Source organism: Helianthus annuus, chromosome 12 (genome assembly GCF_002127325.2).
Source record: "Helianthus annuus cultivar XRQ/B chromosome 12, HanXRQr2.0-SUNRISE, whole genome shotgun sequence".
Classification (NCBI taxonomy): Eukaryota; Viridiplantae; Streptophyta; class Magnoliopsida; order Asterales; family Asteraceae; genus Helianthus; species Helianthus annuus.
Window position 1 is genome coordinate 5,370,582 of NC_035444.2, and position 21,340 is coordinate 5,391,921.

A 21,340-nucleotide genomic window follows, 5' to 3' on the forward strand; every position below is an offset into this window, starting at 1 on the left:
ACACATAGACCCCTTATTGAATTTGTTATTTACATTTACAAACTTAATAAAAGATGTCTAACAAAATGTGTTTGGAAACCTCTGTTGGTCGTTGGAAATAGTGTAAGTCAAACAGTTGTTAGATAAACAGAAGTTATGACAACAGATGATAACTTTCAGCAGTTGTTTTATTTTTAGCTAACATCTGTCCACGTCAGAACCTCTGTTATCATAATGCATGACAGTCAGCAGTTAGCACTATTGTAAATGAACAGTCATTAGGAAAAACAGAAATTATGATAACAAACGGTACCATTTAGCAGTGGATGTGTTTTTAGGCAAGCATAAGTTTCAAAAACAGTTGTTTTCAATCAGTGTAATTCAACAGTGGTAAGTCTAACATCTGATATTAGCCTAACCACTGTTAGGAATGACTGAAATAATTAAAATGAAGATGCGACAACAAAGATTAATACTATTTAAATTTATGTCTTTTAGTCAACAGTGGTAAATCGAACAGTCGTTAGCATACACAGTTGTTTCATCATCAGCAGATTCTTCAAAAAAACTACTATCAATGATCAAATTCTGAACATTTGTTTTTGTCCCATACCATATCCCAAATAAATAAACAAGTTATCATAGATAACAACTAGGCAAATAACACTGTTTCGACAACTCAGATTCAATTATTACAAGCCAAATGAATAAAGTATTGTCTTAGAGTCATTAAGACTCGTCTAGACAAGATCTACAGACAACAAATGCCATAGTCTCCTGATCAGACAACTCCAACGGCTCCATGGCAGTTGTTTATTTGCTTTTAGAGACCCCTAGGTAGACCACTACCTACAACTATTTGTTGGGCTCTAAAGCTTTATTTTGGCCTCGCTTTCCTAGTAAGCTAACACCTTAAACACCTGTCACATACGTTAAAATAAAGTCAATACATATAATGTAAAGGTGAGCACACAAGTTTGATAATAACATATAAAGTTTGAATAGTTTACGCATAACCAGGCACGTACACAAAGGAAAACGATGCATGTTAATTATCGACATGGGACCATCGGTACCAACGACTGCGGGTTGACTGTCCGAGACAGTTCGCAATACATGAATACCACCGTAATCCATGCAAGTAATTGTCCTTAACAACCCCCGTGTGAACGGGTGCTGAGTCCAAACTATAGTACTATGTTGCTAAGGCAGGTAGATAGCACTCCACGTGTAAACATAATAAACAGCATTCATTTAGTCAAATAGCACATCAATCGGTTAGCATTCAAATAGTTTTGTGTTGATTGTGACTAGATAGATAACGTATGTAACACCCAAAAGTGCTAAAAGCAAAAAGGGATCGAGTATACTCACAGTGATTGGTTATGGATTGAAGGGAGCGCTGAGAGTAGGTTAGCCTGAATAGTTCGATAGTATACGATGAGTAACGCGGAAATGCAAACGAGTGATATTGGGTCGATCAGTCCGGTCGATCGGACAACAGGTTCGATCGAACGGGCTGTTCGTTCGGTTTGAAAGTCCGTTTGAACAGTCCTATTCGATCGGCCGGTAGGCTCGATCGGCTGGTCCTTTCGAGTGGATTGTTTCTTCCTTTAGGGAAAGATGTGTTTGTGTATGATGGTTTGAACTTTTGAAGTTTTTGCAGCATTATCAGGACATATTGAAGTATCCTTACCTTTCAGGTCGGTCGATCGAACGGAACGTTCGATCGGTTAGCCCAACCGATCGGTTAATCACTCAGTATAGTCCCTTGGCAGGGTGTCACTCGATCGGGTGGCATGCTCGATCAGGTGGCACTCCAATGCTTTAAACGAATTGAAAAATGGTTAAGTGTTGAAGTGTAGTATCTCATGATCCGAAGATTAATGTTTACCAAACGCAGTTCGATTGAACATCCCTTCATCGATACTATGCTTCATGAAATTTGTAAAGTGTGGGACCATGTGCTAGCCGATCGGCTGGCCCGGTCGATCGGTTGGAAAGTCCGTTCGGTTGGGCTGTTCGTTCGAACAGCCTAACCGTTCGGCCAGCATTTCTGACCTGGTTGGCCTATCGTCTAACACTTGGCTGTTTTGATTACTTTGATATGATTTTGAGGTATTTTGACAGCGAGTTGAACCATAGAACATGGGTTCTTACTTGTTTCACTGGTTCGGACAGGAATCACCCAAGTCCGGCCAGTAAACTGTTCGGAACGGTAGTTTAGTATTCAACCCGAAATCGGTGAACCTCGTAGTTAGAATCCGAACCTTGAACCATGTGTTAGTTAGAACGATTTGTGAGCTGGTTCAAGCTCCGTTCTACCGGTTTTAGTGTGTTGAGTGTAAAGGAGTTGAAAGAATGTCGGAAAACCGTCCTTCAACATTTCACACCGTGAAATGTCTAGATCTTTAGTAGATTTTAGTTTGCTCATGGTTGAATGATGCCAAAACATGATATTCTTGAAGAACACCATGATGACATCACCCAAGAACACCTAGATCTTGGCGATTTCACGGTTAGAATCCAAGTTTTGAAAGATAAAAAGGTGTAAAATCATGTAATGAACAAGAATGTACAAGATCTAGAGTGAATACTTACCGGATTGGAGAGAAATCTGAGAAAAAGTGAAGAATAGGAGCTGGCCGGTCAGAACTTTCCAAAAGTGGAAATGAAGACAAGGACAACCCTATTTATAGGCTTCCAAATGAGGAAAGGTGCAACCGATCGGCCAGGCTTCACTGGCCGAATGGGCTGTCCGATCGAACAGCATGTTCGATCGGTTGGCCTATTCGATCGTGAGGTCCTGTTCGATTGGCACAACCTTTGAGTGTTTTGCGACGATTTTTGATATTCCGATTTCGACGAACGATGATTTGAGTATGATAGAGTTCTTAATCAAATTTCTTTTAATAGTCGGGATTATATCTAACCTATAAGCATCCATAATTCACATTTCGGGTTCGATTGAGTTTGATTGCCCTTCGAGTTTCGATTCGATTTGATTGATTCACCACACATAACAACATAAAGTAAACATGCACAAGTAACACATAGGGCACACACACACGTATAAAGTACCAAAGTTCGCATAATTCGAGATTCGAGTTCGATGATTGATTGATTAGCCTTGATTATCGATTAACTTGACTTTATCGCATTGTTACTTCCTATTATTCCAAGTTGATTAACGATTCACATTCGATTATCATTCGATTCATTTGATTAGACAACACTTACTCCACATAATACAAAATTTAAAATAAACTAATTACAAATAAAGTCAACATTTGACTTTGACTTTGGCATTCGAAAACACGGGGTGTTACAGTTTTATCTTTGCACTCATTTGTTCACCATCAAACCAACCCTTGATGCTATTAAACCTTTGTTGACTTACCAAGCAGATGTTCAGACAGAATTCAACATCAACATAATTTGTTAACCATCAAACCAACCGTTGATACTATTAGACCTCTGTTGACTTACCAAACAGATGTTCAGACACAATACAACATCAACATTATCTCTTCGCCATCAAACCAACCCTTCATATTATTAAACTTCTATTGACTTACCAATAATTAAACTAATACAAACTAAAAAACTAAATAAATAAAACTAAAAGGCAACATGGATTCATAAGTTTAAAATTTATTCATTTATTCATGACATTAAAAGTCCAAAAATTACATCACATATTGAACAACATTAAAGTTCAAATCTAACAATAACAACAAGAATGAAGAAACTTTAGCTTCAACTCCATCGATTGTTGAACCTCTCGATGTATGTCCTTCAGCATCGCCATGAACACCACGTCTCTATCACCGCACTCTATATTACTAACAACACAAAGCTCACGAACGGAAGTTGAAGGCATGCGCATAAGATCTCTGGAAATCTGCTCTCTAGTGAGCAGGCCAACCTGCAATCCATCAAAACATCTCTTCAACTCTTGAAGAGTAGCCCTGTCTTCATACAGCTGTTCCTCGATTTGCCTGATAAAACGCTGCTTGAAATCATCCGATTTTGCATCTGTGAATGAGGCCATTTGAGTAAACTATATAACTCGACTTTCCTGAAAGTATGATATCTTCTTAGGAAAACGCGATGAAAAAACAGGTGAAGTGACTATGAGTTTATATACTGAACTTTGTAATTATGAAAACGTGTAGATTTAATATATATAAACATAATCTGCTTCATTAAACAGTCTTTTAATGCAAAAACCTATTCAAAACCCCAACTTTTATGGGAAATCCGTAAAATTAAATACCAAGAAACCCAAGGGATAAAATATCGAATTTCAAAGAACAAAAGCAGATTATGAAAATTACAATTAAGCGATTCATTTTCCATGTAAACGCGTTTTTTAAACTCTATAAAAAACCGATGATTCATTTTGATTCAAAACATCAACAACTCGTCCTACAAATCACTTTCTGTCAAAAATAGTTCCAAATCAGAAAACCTACAAAAAATCTACATGGCAAAGTTCAGTTTCTACCACTGGTCAGACACCAGCGATCTTAAAACACAATTCTCGATGTGGTCGCTCAAAGAACAAAGAACAAACCAAGAAGTAAACAGGAAAGTCGACATAATCAACAACACTAATAACAACAATACCTGGAACAACATAGCATTGCTCGATGAAGTCCTCCACTCTCCTCCATCAGACTTCCAGAAGAATGCAGAAGAGTTTCTTACACAACTTCTAGAACGGGATCATAAAATCTGCAACATGCTAACTGACCTGAAATTAAAAAGAGAGCATGAAATCACATGGAGAAAGGCTAGAGTCTACGAAATCTTAGCAAGTGTTAATCCTAGCGTGTAATACTTTATAAATATTTCATTCAAATTCAATATTTTTCTCTGTAGTAGTTCATTTTAATAATATAAACATGCATCTTAACAGTTAGTAAAAAATAAGAAACAAACATAAAATGCAAAGGTCTCTTCTCAACTGGTGTAGCATAACTGACCTTTTCACGATATAAGATACATATCGTCGGTTGAAGTTGCAACTCTCCCATCAAAGAATGTAACACATGCAACTTTTCATGATGTTGCAACAAATATATTGCAACATCGACATTGAAAGGTTGATGTGTGATGGCCAACATCATTGATATGACGATGTTGGAACAATGATACCGGAACGATAATATGTAAACAAAATCATCAAACATTCGAACAAAATTGTGTAATCGGAGAATAGCGGCTAAATCACGAGAGTCAAGAAAGATGCATTTGAGAGAGAGAGAGAGAGAGAGAGAGCGAGAGAGAGGCACGCTTGCAGATATCAGCGAGAGAGAATTGAATGTGCAGCCAGATAATTATGTCTTATTTATAGAATTTGAATATGGTTTGAATTTTGAATTTTGAATGTGGAGCCAGAATTTGAATTGGAGAAGATGTTGATTAGAGAGAGTAATTAATTGAAGAAGATGACATGTTATATATATGGAGCCACTGTAATTTTGAATTTTGAATTTGGAGCCATAATATTGAATCGTCAGAGGTTTTGAAGCTTGAATTTTTAATCATCAGTGGTTTGGTTACAGTGGTTTGATTACATTCGTTTGAATGGGCAGACCTTTGAATGGGCAATGGTCTTGATTACAGTGGCTTGAATGGATAGTGGTTTGTATGAGATTTTGAATGGGCAGACCTTTGGAATCTAAATGTGGGCCAACTTTGAATTATAAAGTCTTTTAATATTAGGCTTTATGATGTAATATTGAGATAAGAAAAGCCTTGTTGGACATGCTCTCAAGCTGACACATCAGCTTTTCTTGTGTCACTTGGATTTCTCCTTTTATAGAAAGTATAGATATAATTTTTTGTTTTAGTTATTAAGAAAATTTAAATAAAAGCATGAAATGACCATGATACCCTTAAGTGAATGTATTTAACTTAAATTTTTAACCTGGTTAGTCTTAAAGGACGAAAGGTGTAATGAGTTTTCTAAATAAAGGATTGTTACTGTAATTATTAAAGTTAAAGGTCATCCATTGCAACCCGCTACAAACATGAGGGACGAAAAGTGTAATTTATCCTATATGGTATTAATATATTTGATTTATATTTTCCAATTTAAAAAACAATCTTTTCTATCATATAAAACGTGAATTAAGGTTTACCTATACTTACGTTCTTCTTCTCCTCTACTATTGCTATACAATTCAAAGCCTTGTTCAATTATGTTCATTATGATTTATTATGTTCTTTTATGTTCAATTATGTGTGTTTGTGTGCGTTTATGTTTGTGAACTGTTCGTTTATACTTTTAGCGAACGAACATAAACAAACATGAACATGTTCATTTTCTTAACGAACAAACACGAACAAGAAAACCTGTTCATTTAAATGTCCTTGTCCGATCGTTTGTTCGGTTAAAGGTAAATGAACGAACATGAACATGCCTCGTTCGTGTTTGTTCAGTTCATTTACAAGCCTAGTATTAAGGAATAGTATTATATATACAAACATATATCTTTGTACAAACTGTAAGAACCAACAGTTTAATGACAAGTGTCCTCAATTAAAAAATAATTTAAGGGTATTTTAGACTTTTTTTACCTTTTTATTTATATCTAATTATATATACTCACAAAAAGTAACTTAAGACACAATGGTTTAAATCACACCCTTTAAAATAGTCACAACCCTTCAAACTAATTTTATATATACATAATCAAACCCCTTATAAAAAAGTCACAACTTTTAAATATTTAAAAAGTCACAACCCTTAAATTAGTTTCAAATATACCATACCCTTACAAAAAGTCAGAACCATTTATACATATACAAAAAGTCACAACCCTTTAAACTATTTTAAATATATCACACCCCTTATAAAAAAAAGGCACAACTTTTAAAGATACCACACCCTTTCAAAAAAAATATCATAACCACGTGGGTTTATCATGCAACCATATCCTTACAAAAAGTCACAACCATTTATACATATAAAAAAAGTCACAGCCCTTCAAACTACTTTTAAATATATCACACCCTTGTAAAAAAAAAGTCATAATTTTTAAAGATATCATACCCTTTCAAAAACATCATAACCACGTGGATTGATCCTGCAACTTTCCCAAGACTGTTAAAAAAAAACAAAAGATTCACCCTATAAACAAATAAAGGAAAGGTATGTTCGTTTATGAACTTAATTAATGGTATGTTCGTTTATGAAGTTAACTAGTTAAAAGTATACGTTAGTTGTTTAACTAAAGGGTATGTCGGTGTAGGAATGGGTAATAATTAAAGGGTAGTTGGTTTAAGAAAGGGTATGCGTATGCGTCAGTTGTTTTCCATTTTTTTATATGTAAATAGATACATATATCTATACTATATAATAAAAGAAACCTGTTTTGTGACACTTGTCATTCTCTCATTTAATTGATTAAAATTATTAATAATACTAATAATAATAATATTTAATCTAAATTAATACAAATTCTTAATATTAATAATATTTAATCAAATTAAAATCTAATCTAATACAAATTTTTATTATCAATAATATTTAATCAAATCTAATAAGAATTCATACGAATAATTAAAGAATCCAATAAACTGCAAGCCACCATTCTACAAGTAGGATCCAAAAGGCTATAAACTCTAATTTTACATACTTACGGTTAAAAAAAGTCTATATTAAATATAAAATCTTTTCCAAATTCAAGATTTTGAATTGTAGAGAAGTGAGAACAGTTTAAAATGATTATATTGATCAGATTGATCGTTTATTTCAAAGTCGATTCAATCAATTAAATTATTTTTATTAATTAGTCATAAAAAAGTTAGTCATGATTAAATTAATATATGATAACAGTTTAAAAATGATTATATTGAACATGAAAAATCATTTGAAAGTGGTAACATTTAGATATTGCCAGTGGTTATCTTACTTTTGTTCGTATAAACATTCCAAATTAAAACTTTACACACTCAGTGTTGAAATATATTAAATATAATTTGGTTCAGTTTTTTTAATATAAAGTTTAATAAAACAAATTAAGGTCTTATTAAGATGTGATTTTGTTTATTTAAATTTTAACATGTAAATAGTTGGTGGTAATCATATAGAATTTACCAATCAATCAAACGCATATTATAAATTAACCAAATAACAAATATCATAGAAAATTGAATTAATCTATATGTATACTATATAATAAAAGAAACCAATGAAAAAACACATATCATTCATTGAAGCTATCTGTTTTTATGGATAATTAATATCAATTAAAAGATAATTATACAATTAAATTTAATATAAATTTAAACAATTCATATACGATATTAATATAATATTTTAAAATATTTATCAGATTTCAAAATTATTTATCTTGAAATTAATGTAAATGATTTATTTATTTTATTAAATTAAAGTAGTTAAGGGTAGAACCTATTTTAAAAATGTTTAAAAGGGGTTTATTGGTTCTATATTTTTATTTTCGTGTTCAATTCTCAACTCAAATACGGTAATCACTATGTTTAAGTGACATTTATAAGAACCATCACCGCAATCACCCCATCAATCGTATATCGAGTATGTCCGTTAGTTTTTTTTTTTAAAGATATAATTTTTTTATTAGAATTCAACCAGTGTAATAAATGAGATTTTTTAAAGATACATCATTTTTATTTTTTTAGAGTAAATTGTCATTTTAATCCCTGAATTTTTGTCCAAGTAGTCATTTTAGTCTAAATAGTTTTTTTCTTCTCTAGGTCTCTGACTTTTCCTTTTTCTTGCCATTTTGATCACATTGCCTAACTTAGTCTAAAAACCAGGTTATAATCAGGGGTATTTTTGGCATTAAATTATTATGAGGTTTATAAATTATGTTGTAAACTACCCCTGGTTATCACTATACAACAGTTATGCCAAAAATACCCCTGGTTATAACCAGATTTTTAGACTGAGTTAGACAATGTGATCAAAATTGTAAGAAAATGGAAAAGTCAGGGACCTAGAGAAGAAAAAAACTATTTAGACTAAAATGACAATTTGGACCAAACCTCAGGAACTAAAATGACAATTTACTCTATTTTTTACTATACAAAATTACATTTATGCAACTCGTGTAATACATGTGGTTTTAAAAATATAACTTTTTTATGATGTAATATATAAAATTAGATTTATTCAATCCATATAATACATAGGGTTTATAAAGATATAACTTTTTATTGTTTGATATATAAAATTACATGTGCTCAAGCCGTATAACACATGAGGTTTTCTTAAAAATGTAACTTTTTTCATTATTTAATATTTAAAATTAAATTTATTCAACCCGTACAATACACAGGATTCTTAAAGATATAACTTTTTTTATTATTTAATATATAAATAAATTTATTCAAAAAAATGTAATAAACGAGATTTTTAAATATATATTGTTTTATTATTTGGTATATAAAATTGAATTTATTCAACCCGTGAAATAAAAGAGATTTTTAAAGATATAATTTTTTATTATTTGGTATAGAAAATTCCATTTATTCAACCCGTGTAATACACGGGCTTCTAACCTAGTATGTTATATATTTATTGTTTATTTTGTGAAATTTATATGATTTGTGATTCTCATAAAAAAAAGTCAAGTCACAAACTCATCTGAATTATACGGACCATTATCGAAAATTGCACATCAATTTCTAAATCTCTTACTCTTAACAGAAATACACTCTAATTGCATTGTAGGAGCACATTTACAAATTAATAAGATTAAAGGTATCAAGATTGATTGTTCATTATGTCAAAATGAACGGATGAGTAACGGGCCAAAACATATTTTGATCAAAGGTTTAAAAGATTTAGACATTAAAGATAAAAGGGAGTTTCGATCTGTTTCATCATAGTCCATGTTTTAATTTACGCATTTGATAAATCACCATTACCAATATAAACATAAAACTCTGTTTATCACCATATATTTCTTATAATTTATTTTTAATCACCCTCGTCCAACATTTAAAGCTATATTTCTTATCATTTATTTTTAGTCACCCGCGTCCAACATTTCTATTTACCACATTTACATCACACCCTCAATCTAACCTAATGTATATAAACACGACACATATCTAAGCCATTTTCACCAGCGCATTTACACCCGCGGTAAACATCGTCTAGAATTTTCAACAACGCTATTTCCATTTACCATTCTACGTAGTAATGTAACATTTTTAGACCCGGTGGTGTTATGAATTTTTATCACTCGTGAAACATTTCCATCACTAGCTATTTTGCAACCAGCCCGGGTCCCCTAACCATAGATTTACATCTATTTGTAGACCAATAGAATGCATCATTTTGGATTTTTGGTTTTAGTTCTCTGTCACTTAATCAAAAATAAAATTTAAATATTATTTTCCAAAATAGCGTAGACATTAAAGACCCGTCTGTCACATCTGACATTTTCTTTCATCTTCTGTCTTTATGAATCAGTGGCGTTGCTGACGCTATTTTGCCGGAAAACTTTTTTTCCGATCAGGTTTTAACTCTCTGTTATTCGGTATAACCACTATACCCCCGAGTTCACACAAATTCGACGAATCACGGCATTGAACACAAAAACATAACAATTTACCCAAACCTTTTATAAAAAACCCTAAAAATCACAGTGATTCGAATAAAAAAACATTCACCAAAAAGATGAAAGAATAATCAAAACTGATACGAACGTTCTGATTTTTCACAATTCTAAGACTCGTACTAAATTCAACTCAGCCCAGCAACTGTATCCATCTCTTGTGTTCATCATCTAAGCCCATCACAACATACAAGCCCATTCCATCTTACAACAACAATAATAATAAAAAAACAGAAAGAATTGGTAATAAGAAATTATAACTTATATGTTTGCTAGAATTGAAAATGAAAATATTTCAAAAATTCACCTTATTGTTTCTTATATCTTTTACATTAAAAAAAATATAACTTTAGTTTATTTATTTGTTTATTTTATATTTATAAGTTCATCTTTATATTATATTTAAAAAAAAAAAACTAGTGGGTTACATCCGCGTTTCGCGGCGGGGGCGACCCGATTTTTAATTCGATATAGCAACCGAAAGAGAAAACTTAAAAAATAAAGTCGTGCTGAATACAAAAGTGTGCTGACACATGTTTTACATCGACCGGAAACAATAGTGAAAAATACCATTAATGGTTCTAATAGAACCGATATTAATATCCATGTTTTTATACGCATATTTAGTTTTTGAAAAAAGAACTAACGAATGAACGAACGTTGTAAGAGGAAAATAAAAGTATTGGGTTAAATGTGCATATTATTTATAGTATAAAAGTGAAATTAGAAAACGACAAAAAAAAGTTACTTTTCAGTGTTACACTATAGTAAGAGAGCTACAAATGATTTCAAGTTGTACTTTAATATATGATATATAATCTAATTACCAAGTGACATTGCAACTATAGTTCTCAAAAACACCCATTTCTCGTGAAGTATTTCACAGTTTTATTGAATATTTGAAACTTATCTTTGTTAGCTCACAGTTTTATTGAATATTTGAAACTCATATTATAGAAGCTGTCAAAAACTTGTTTTAGCAAGCCGACCCTTCGAAGATGATGTTCAAGAGCCAATGTCGCTTTAACTAAATCAAAGATGAGATGTCCCACTGCGAGACGGGGACTAATATCATGAAAATAAATATGATAATCTTAATTGAAAATGCACACATGACAACAAATGAATTGTCATATATTGATCCTGAACATGTCCCAGGCGGATACAAGTGAAAGCAGAACTGACATTACATTCGGGTGGTGAATCTTTCTGTGTAGGCGACCGACTAGATATTCAAATGATTTAGATATAACAATTATAAAAAAGAGAATTTCTTAACAAGATTTAGCAGCAACGAGCATGGTCTTTTCTCTTTTGGATTTAACCAAAAATACATAAAAAATGAAAAACGCCGTTGCCGGGGATCGAACCCGGGTGAACTTTAATTAAAATATTCAATCTTTTCTTTTTAAGAACTTTTGAAGATCTGAAAGACCTGCTTTCAATATTTAGCAATTAGAAAAACATCTGTAAATAAATTGTTTTATGAATGTTAAATAAATACATACAAATTTATGAATTTGAATGCTGTAAAAATGTTGGACTCTAAATAGTATTGAATGTTTTAACTTTTAACGATAACTTTAATTTATTCTTTTGAGAAATAATGTTTCCAAACAAATAATTTTTTTTTTATGAAAGTTTTGGTAGTTTCTTTACAAGGAAATCATTTTACCATTTTTTGTTTGAATAATCTCACACATTTATATATGTTTTGTGAAATGATTTACGTTTTATCTCTAACAAGAAAAACACTAAAAAGATAGTATGAATTTGTATTCGTACTACATCCTAGATATATTTTTTTATTTAATTCTCATACCATCCAATATTACTGAATTTTTGTCCACCATACGACTTGAACCCTTAGTCACATGCGGAGGACACTTTGTCAAGACACCTTGGTACCGCTAGGCTACAAGCCCTCTGGTGCTGTTAAATGCTAGTAAATAATAATGACGCACTGAATATATTTTTACCAAACATATTCAAAATGATATTTTTACAAGAAAGATTCAAACGAGTGGGCGTAATTACACTACTAGAAAACTTGGGATTTCCTACCAAAATTTCCGACCAAAAAAATTTAGTCGGAAATTCCGACCACTTACCGACAAAGTTCCGACCAAAATAAAAGCCTAATATTAGCACCAAGAAGAAGAAATCTAAACTTTTCTGTGTTTTATCGATTAAGTTAGAAGATGGATGAAGGCCGTACGAGGTATTAAACCTATCTCGTCGTCTTGTATTAGAAAGAACAAGACCCGGTTGGTGTGAATGGCACTGAATGCATATAACGGGTATGCTGCTTGCCTTGAACACATGAAAGTAAATCATGAAAGAATAGACATATCTCTTTTAATTTGGATATTTAGGTCTGCTTTCCAAGATCTGCAGTCATTATGTGATAATAATTAGAGTGTTTGTGTGTATTCAGTTGTTTAAAGTCTGAAACTACAAAAAAATTAAAAAAGGAAAACGCCGTTGCCGGGGATCGAACCCGGGTCACCCGCGTGACAGGCGGGAATACTTACCACTATACTACAACGACAATTTGTTACAATTTTATGCACTTAATTTTACATTTTCTGACAGATAAAAGGACGATTATAAAAAAATAAACGAAATTTTAAGTTAATAAATAAGTAATTAAACTGATTTGTAAAAGTTAACTGGTAACTTAATTAGAAGAATGTGTAAATACTACATAAACATGCTATATATTTGAGTTTTAAAGATATGTATAAGAATTTACCAAATGTTGATTTATAGAAATACAAGGAATATAAAAAGATTAAGTGATAAATAAATACATAAAAGTTCATAAAAATAAGTAGTGTGAAAAAATTATGGATTTTTATAATCATTGAGTGTTTTTATAATAGGTTTAATGGTTCTCTGTAAGAAGTAATGTTCATAGAAAAATGACTTCTTTTTTTTTCATAAAAACTGTTTATGTATTCTTTAAAACTACCAAAGTTTTCTAATTGTCAATTGCTAGAAAACATATATCATCACATATATATGATTATATAACAATTATTCTTATATAATGAATGATAAACGAGTTAAGCCATTCGCCTCACACTTAGCTATCCCATGTGTTTGTCATGTTTAGGTGTTTGTTTCTGTCCAAATGTTTTCCTTTGTCGTCAACAATACTTTGAAATTATGTAGAAATTTAGGCATCTTAAAGTGGGTCCCAAGTAGTTGAACCATCATAATATATGGTTTTCTTATACTTTTGTCAAGCAACCTTCGACTCAGTCACTCAGAACAGTCCCTTTGCTTATTATTGATGTTCACATAGATCCAAACTTTTTATAATTCAATTTTTGAATCTATATATGTTTGTATCTCCAACAAATTCGGATGCATATATTTTTCCAATAGACACATGGTGATATAAAGTTCATACATAACTAGTACAACACTTGGCATTTATATGTTCTAACAAGAAAGATGCATAAACTTCATATCTTCTTATAGATATACACTCTTTTGTTTCATATATGTAATGAAATCCCGTGTGTATTCGTTTAAATCAAAATGGACTATTCGATGTTATTATCAACATCTTTCATTTTATAACATATGATTTGTGATCCTTTAATGTTACATTTTCAATCTGGATTTTGGTTAGCATGGTTCGAAGTTGGTTTAAGCCGACTCTAGAAAATTCATAAAAAAATGTTAGCCTTCTGCTAGAGGTAAAAATGGTGGCCTTCCCGGTAAGAAGTAGACAAGGCCTAGGGGCACACATCGTGCTACTTATGGAATAAAAACAAAGGTGTACTTTTGATGTTGAATCTAAGACTTTGGATTAGTAACACAATTATCAATCCATAAACTAACATAAAAACCATTGATCAATTGAACTACATTTAAACTACTTTCTAGTTGCAACATAACTAGTACCATGACATTTAAATCACTAAAGACACAAATGAGAAAAATGAAGTCAAAAACTAAATTCTATACATTTCCAAGCATCAAATACCTTAACGTGTGTGTTACATTGGTACAACGCGTGTTGACCTTAATCCTAAAAAACCATAAGATTTTTCTTCTTCGTTATACTGGTATAACGTCTGTTATCTTAATGCGAAAAAAAACCTTCAAGTCGTTTCATCTTTTGCTAGGTAAACACGAATCAAGACACCGAAATAAGACTAACACCATTCTTCATCATGTTCTTAAACTCATGAAAATTGATCATCCCATCACCATCAATATCAACTTTGCTAATCATCATCTTACAATCCTCCAACTTCTTACCTTCTTTAAACCCCAATGAATCCAAAACCAATCCCAATTCTTCAACACTAATAAGCCCATTCTTATCCCCATCAAACACATTAAAAGCATCTCTCAAATCACCATCTTCATGATCAAAATTCCCATCACCACCACCAATCTTCCTCCCCTCTTCATCTTCTCCCCTCATCATCATCTCAAAAAGCTCACAAAACTCATCGAAATCGATCAACCCATCGCCATTCACATCAACCCTTTGCACCATTTCCAACACATCCTTTTCACTTGTTGAGATCCCAATATTCTTTAGTGAATCACTCAACTCTTGTTTAGTTATAAACCCATCTCTATTCTTGTCAAAAGTGGCAAACACACTCTTCAACTCAGCCTTCCTTTCCCTTGACTCACAACCAACACTTACACTCCCCTTCTTGTTCATCACCTTCTTCGGTTCTTCGGTTATTCGCTTCTTCGACAAATCTTGATCTCTTGAATCTTGATTGGATGAAGAAGATTCAAACCCAAATAAAGTAGCAACTTTCTTTGTGGGTATTTGAAAAAGAGTTGAAATAACTCCAAATATGAACAGAAAGACAAGAAAAGCAGTGGTTAAAATAGCCATTGAAGAAGAAGAAGAAGCTTCAATGAAGGAGAGGAGAAAGTGTGTGTGTTTTTGGAAAAATTGATGATAATAACAATAACATAAGTGTCTTAATGTCTTTTAACACTTTACGCGTTATTTGGTGTCATATTTCTTTAACTAATCTTTAATATTTTGGTATAATAAATTGTTGTGTGATCCCACAAAACGCGTCAAAACTGAATAAACTGAAATATATTCTCTATGTAATGCCGCGTTATTTTTTTTTTTAAATAAGTGGTATTATTAAACTATTATTATTATAATAACAAAGTGCACAAGTTGACAATTATAAGTTTTTTAAGATGAATATGTTTATAATATTTGTTGGAAAAGAAATAATTAATGGTTTAGCTTTTATTACGTGTCAGATTTAAGACGATGCGTGCATCCGTATACGCGTTTGTTGTGATAATGACATTGTCGTGAGATCCAAAGCAACATTGTATTAACTTATTGACATAAATGAAAAGTGGTAATTCGAAAGAATAATATTTTCCTATTAGTTAATAGTCTAGTGGCCAATAATCTTTAAATCAAGTGATAAGTGATGAAAGTATTGTATTTTGTTTTGTTTTGTTTTGTTTTGTTTTGTTTTGTTTTGAGAGATGCAAGTTTAATTCTCATTTGATGAAGAGCGAGACATTGGTGGGCAATAATAGAAGACCTAGGAAAACCTGGGTTCGATTCTTGAGCCAAACGGGTTTTACTGATAATTTCACCGTCGTGTCTACGGGCGGGTGAGTTACCGGGTTTTCCCCAGAATTGGTGGTGGACTCGGGTTACTCTCGGAGTACTCTGTTTGGTCCAGTAGGTGCCCCGAGAGTGCTCAGGATTGATTCAGTTGGTCGTTCAAAAAAAAATTTATAGTCTAGTGGCATCTTTTAGGGTGGTATAAGGTTTTGAGACCAATAAGTCATGGGTTCGATTCTCAAAATGGTGTTTTCTCATGTTTATTGGGTATCCTCCTTTATTGGTGTATATGCATTATCCCTAGTGGAGATGGATATAATCGATGGTTCCGCTGGTGACACGATGATACTCCAGTAATTAATCAGTGATCCAAATTTACCGTTCAAAAAAACTAAAATATAAAAAAAAAATACACGAATACGTATATAGTTTTTTAGAGTTAACGAATGCAAATTATTAGAGACAAATTAAATTAAATGAAAACTAGATGTGTTACCTATAGGGTAGAAGTAAGGATGAAAAGTTAGTACCTTAGCTTTGCTATTAATAGGATTTACTAGCTATGATGAAGATGAAAAAATGACATTTCAAGTCCAAGATGTGTTATTTCTGTTCTGTCACAAGCACTTGATCTACAAGTACAAAGCCATCCATAATATTTATCTGATACATTACCTAATAGGGATGAGCTCGATACTAACCGGTATCAGAACCGAAAGTACCGGTATCGAAAATCCCTAAAATTAGGTATCATACCGGTACCGAATATACCTGGTACGGTACGGTTCGGTACCGGTATTTGAGGGTAAAAACCAGTAAATATCGGTACCGTACCGGACCAGTACCGAAAATGTCAAAAGTTCGTACCGAATCGGTACTGAAAATGTACCCGGTTTGATAAATTCAGTACCGATATCGAGTACCATTTGCTCATCCTATTACCTAAGGAAAAAAATACCCCTAAGGTTAGTATTAGTAATGTATTAGAATATATTTAAACAACTTGTATCATAACATAGTTGAAAACATCAAAATATTGAAGTCAAAGAAAGCCCAACGTAACCTACGCTAAGACCACTCATATTAACTAGTTTAATACCCGTCCGGTGGACGGGTTACGTTAATGTTATATATATTAACAACATGAATGAACATATATTGTACACAAAGTTAAACAACACGACAAACAAAAGCACCATTTTTTAATTTATAAATGGAAAACGAATGTCAACAATCTATAACCACAAAATGATAGAAAATAAAAATGATAAGAGGACTGAGACATGAAATAGTGTCATTTTGATGCAAAGGTAAACAGTAGTTAAAACGCACGCATGGTAAAGTACAACACGTACGGAATGTCTTATAACATTTAAACGTGGTTTACTGCTTCAATTTTTCGGCTTTTGGAGCGTCCTCTTTGACCTCAAAAGGGACCTCTTTTCAACCTACTGCCTCGTTTTAATGTCCAATACAAACACAATTTTACTTTCATATATGTGTAATAATAACTTAATTTTTTTTTCATATATATTGAAAATACAGGTGGGTTAGACACCTGCTACAAATTGACAATACATTTTTCATTTTCCTTTGCCTATGTACAGTGGTGTTTTTATCACATTCATGACCCAGAGGTTCCCTATAATAACAATCAACCAATTGAGTCAATGATTTGCCAGTATCTTTAGTTTCATAAGAGTCGCCGGAAAAAAATATATTATGTTATCTTATCTTCGCTTGTTTCTCTGCACAAATCCGACGAGTTCATGGGGTGCGAAACTAAAATTTATGGGGCGCTTGAGATTTTACTCTCTACTCTGATGAACAACATGTAAGAGTCGCTGGAAAAAAATATATTATGTTATCTTATCTTCGCTTGTTTCTCTGCACAAATCCGATGAGTTCATGGGGTGCGAAACCAAAATTTATGGGGGCGCTTGAGATTTTACGCTACCTATAAAACTAAAAAAACAAAACTTAAGGGGTGCACCCGCCCACCCATAACCCATAGTAGGTCCGCCCCTGCCTGCCACCTCTAGTTACATTACATTACACGAAACCAAAGTTAGATCACATACCCACTTGAATTCCTCCACCAGCCGAGATGCAACCACCTCCATGTTCAACTGAAATAATTGTTAAGTCCACCTTCCTATATTCTGTAATAATATTTAAGTTCTTTTACTACTCCATAAAGCTAGATTACAAATAACAGAGGCTACACCCAGCCTAATTGCTCACTTAAATAATTAATATTGTCTTTTATCAATGTAGAAAAACATTTCATGCCAAAAATCACAATGATAATACCTCCAGCAAGTTGTGGAACAATGCTAAAATCCTCCATAATACCCATTTTGCTAGCAATGTATCTACATATATATTTTTCGCTTGAAGCATGATGCACACCTAAATTCACATTAACATTAACACGTTATCACACAAATTTCTGTAAAAATCAAACTGAAGCGAAATCCCTTTGTCTACTACCTGCCCCTTTTTTGTGTCAAGTTAACGAAATATTGTCTTAGGCCTCGTTTTACCCATAGTTGGCTCACCACTGGAACCACATGACCAACAAATTAGAATAAATTATAATGTAAGCATATCAACATAACAGAACTGTTAAATAATTAGCAGAATTAAAAAATATCTTACGAAAAAATGCAAGAAAGATTATCCATAATTGTTGCTACCCAAGCCACAGGCCGTGCTACATCCACCCGACCCCTTAACACATTTCGACCCACTATTCATGAGTCTTGTTCAAACTTGTCACACCCCGATTTCCACGTGTATCACCGGTGGGCCCGGTGGGGGATTACCGTGACGTAGTTGGCAACAATATAGTCAAACCACACAATTATATGAATGCACAGCGGAAGCAAAAAGATAAATATAATTCAACCTTTTGAATGTAATATCAAGTGTATTACAGAAGTCGAATTGTATCCACAGGGGATCAAAATAATAATAAAGTATTGTTCAGTCAGATACAGCATCAAGCTTGCGAGACTTATCACGATGCTAGGAAGCTACTACCAGCCAATTTCGTGTAGTACCTGCACTTAATCTTTTTGGGAAAATACGTCAGTTTACACTGGTAAATACGTTCAACTGACACATTTGAAAATGTTTATTTAAAATTGATTTGAATGCACGAGGCACAAACTCTTTTATAACTTGGGAAAATTATTAAAATCTTGTGAACGAATTACATGTCCTTTTATGCGTTCAGTAGCCCGGATCCTGTCCGGGTTAAAGATTAATAGACACACCACATTGCGTAAAACCGTAGTGTAAAAACCAACGGCTACGTCTTTTAATAATAATAATGTCGACATAATATACCGGGTGTACGCCTACACCGGGATGTCGAGGTCGTGGCCATTTCGTAAAATGATGCCAAGGATATCCGGGACAACGGTCATTAACCCCCCAAAGGCTTTTAAGTAACAAGACTGTTTAAATGAGCCGATCACATTATTCAATTAACCACCTAAGCGATGGAAGATATGATGCTCAATCAAGTGGTATTAATATACCGTATCCCAAGCCCGTATAAGGGAAAATAAGTTAAAGTATTTACCTTTGCAAGTATTATCCTTAATTTGATTAAGTCACCGATAGCTTTTACTGGGGCTCCTATTCTGGAACGAAGGTTTTAATTAACCTGTTAGAATCCTAACGAGTCTTTATATTGGCCGTAGCCTAGACCGGTTGGTTCCGATATGTGAATACGGTTTAATCGCGCGAAAAGGCGAAAACCGAGAATGGAGTGTGATTCTGACCCAACAAGTTCAGAGACTTGTTTTAGATGGGCTTAAGGTTCACACTCTGGATTTTGGGGTCAAAATAATATGGTTTGACCCATGTCGGCTAATTTATGAAAACTAGTTCCATAAGCCGAACCGTGCGCACAATAGGCGAAACGGTTAACCATGAGAGTCCTACGTTTATTTCCTAAGTCAATATGCCTTAAAGAGGTTGTGGTATCAGTAGGATACCTTTCGTGATGCCCGTAACGAGTTTTAGTTAATATATCGCCCCGTAGGGGTTTTTCGGTCATTTTAAAGACTTTTAAAGAGCTTTTCGAGTTCTACAGGAAATCTGAGTTTCCCGAGCAGTTTATAAAGTCTAAAATACTTTATTTATTATTTAAAATCAGTAGCAACTGGAATCGGATCAAAAGACCTTGTAGAACTCAAGTTTTGGCCGAAAAGGGCATATTCGGTATTTACCGAACCGTAGCCATAACCGCAGGTTATGAGCAAGGTAAAATTTATTAAAAATCTTTAAAATTCTGAAAATATTATTTTACTACAGTGGGTAAAAGTTTTGGTGACGAAATCTTGGTTTAGATAGGCGTTATGCTAATTGCGCCGTTTATTACAAAAGTTTACTTTAATTGCGATTTTTAGCATAACTCTCATTCTAGACCTCGGATTGACGTGAAACTTTAAGGACATGCTTATAATTTAGTAAGCAAGGTTATGGTCCGTTCACGCGTCCGAAATACTCGTTTTTATTTTAAAAAGGCGTTACAGTCAACTTTTAGGCGATTAACGGAAATGCGTACAAGACTCAGACAAATCATGAACCGGTCACAGAGGGTTATACCATCATGTAACCTGGTCCTAAGAGAGTCCTAAGGCATATCTATACCTCACTAAAACGGGTCAGAACTGAAGTCAAAGCAAAAGTCAAACTTTTGCGACATTCGGCTCCGAACCGGGTCGATATGGCAAATGGTCGATTCAAACGAGCGCAAACAAGTTTATATACATAATATCATGTTTTATGAGTGTCTAAACAGGTTCCATAGCATGTACATTACAGATTATGCACAAATCGCAAAAATAGCTTTCTGTTGACTTTTTAAGCATTCGTTTGACTCGACATTTGAGCTAGTTAGAGTGGTGATCAGAGGGAGCCCTTTTAGAGGTTTATTACCCACATGAATACCAACTCATAACTACTTTTGATCCGTCATAAGCCTGAGCCATTACGGATTTATTTTGAAGTCAAACCGTATTTACGACGGTTTGGTTTTTAGCTATTTACTAAGTATAAATCAAACTACCAAGGATCTAATGGACTTACAACAGTTGAGACTTGCTTAGAGAACAGAGAAGAATGCTTGAGA

At 33.1% G+C, this 21,340-nt stretch overlaps 1 protein-coding gene and 1 non-coding gene across 2 annotated transcripts; both read right to left on the reverse strand.

The window, feature by feature from the left end:
• Positions 1-13,080: 13,080 nt before the first annotated feature.
• Positions 13,081-13,152, reverse strand: TRNAD-GUC. Its single transcript has one exon. It is a non-coding gene; the product is annotated as a tRNA-Asp (tRNA).
• A 1,272-nt stretch (positions 13,153-14,424) lies between these two features.
• On the reverse strand, positions 14,425-15,591 carry LOC110893874 (calmodulin-like protein 3). The gene has a single exon (XM_022141021.2). The coding sequence runs from the start codon at positions 15,478-15,480 to the stop codon at positions 14,755-14,757; it is 726 nt and encodes a 241-aa protein (XP_021996713.1). The 5' UTR covers positions 15,481-15,591; the 3' UTR covers positions 14,425-14,754.
• Positions 15,592-21,340: the final 5,749 nt, after the last annotated feature.

Coding starts and splice junctions, on each gene's coding strand:
- LOC110893874 (XM_022141021.2), bottom strand. CDS start 15,480: ATGGCTATTTTAACCACTGCTTTTCTTGTCTTTCTGTTCATATTTGGA.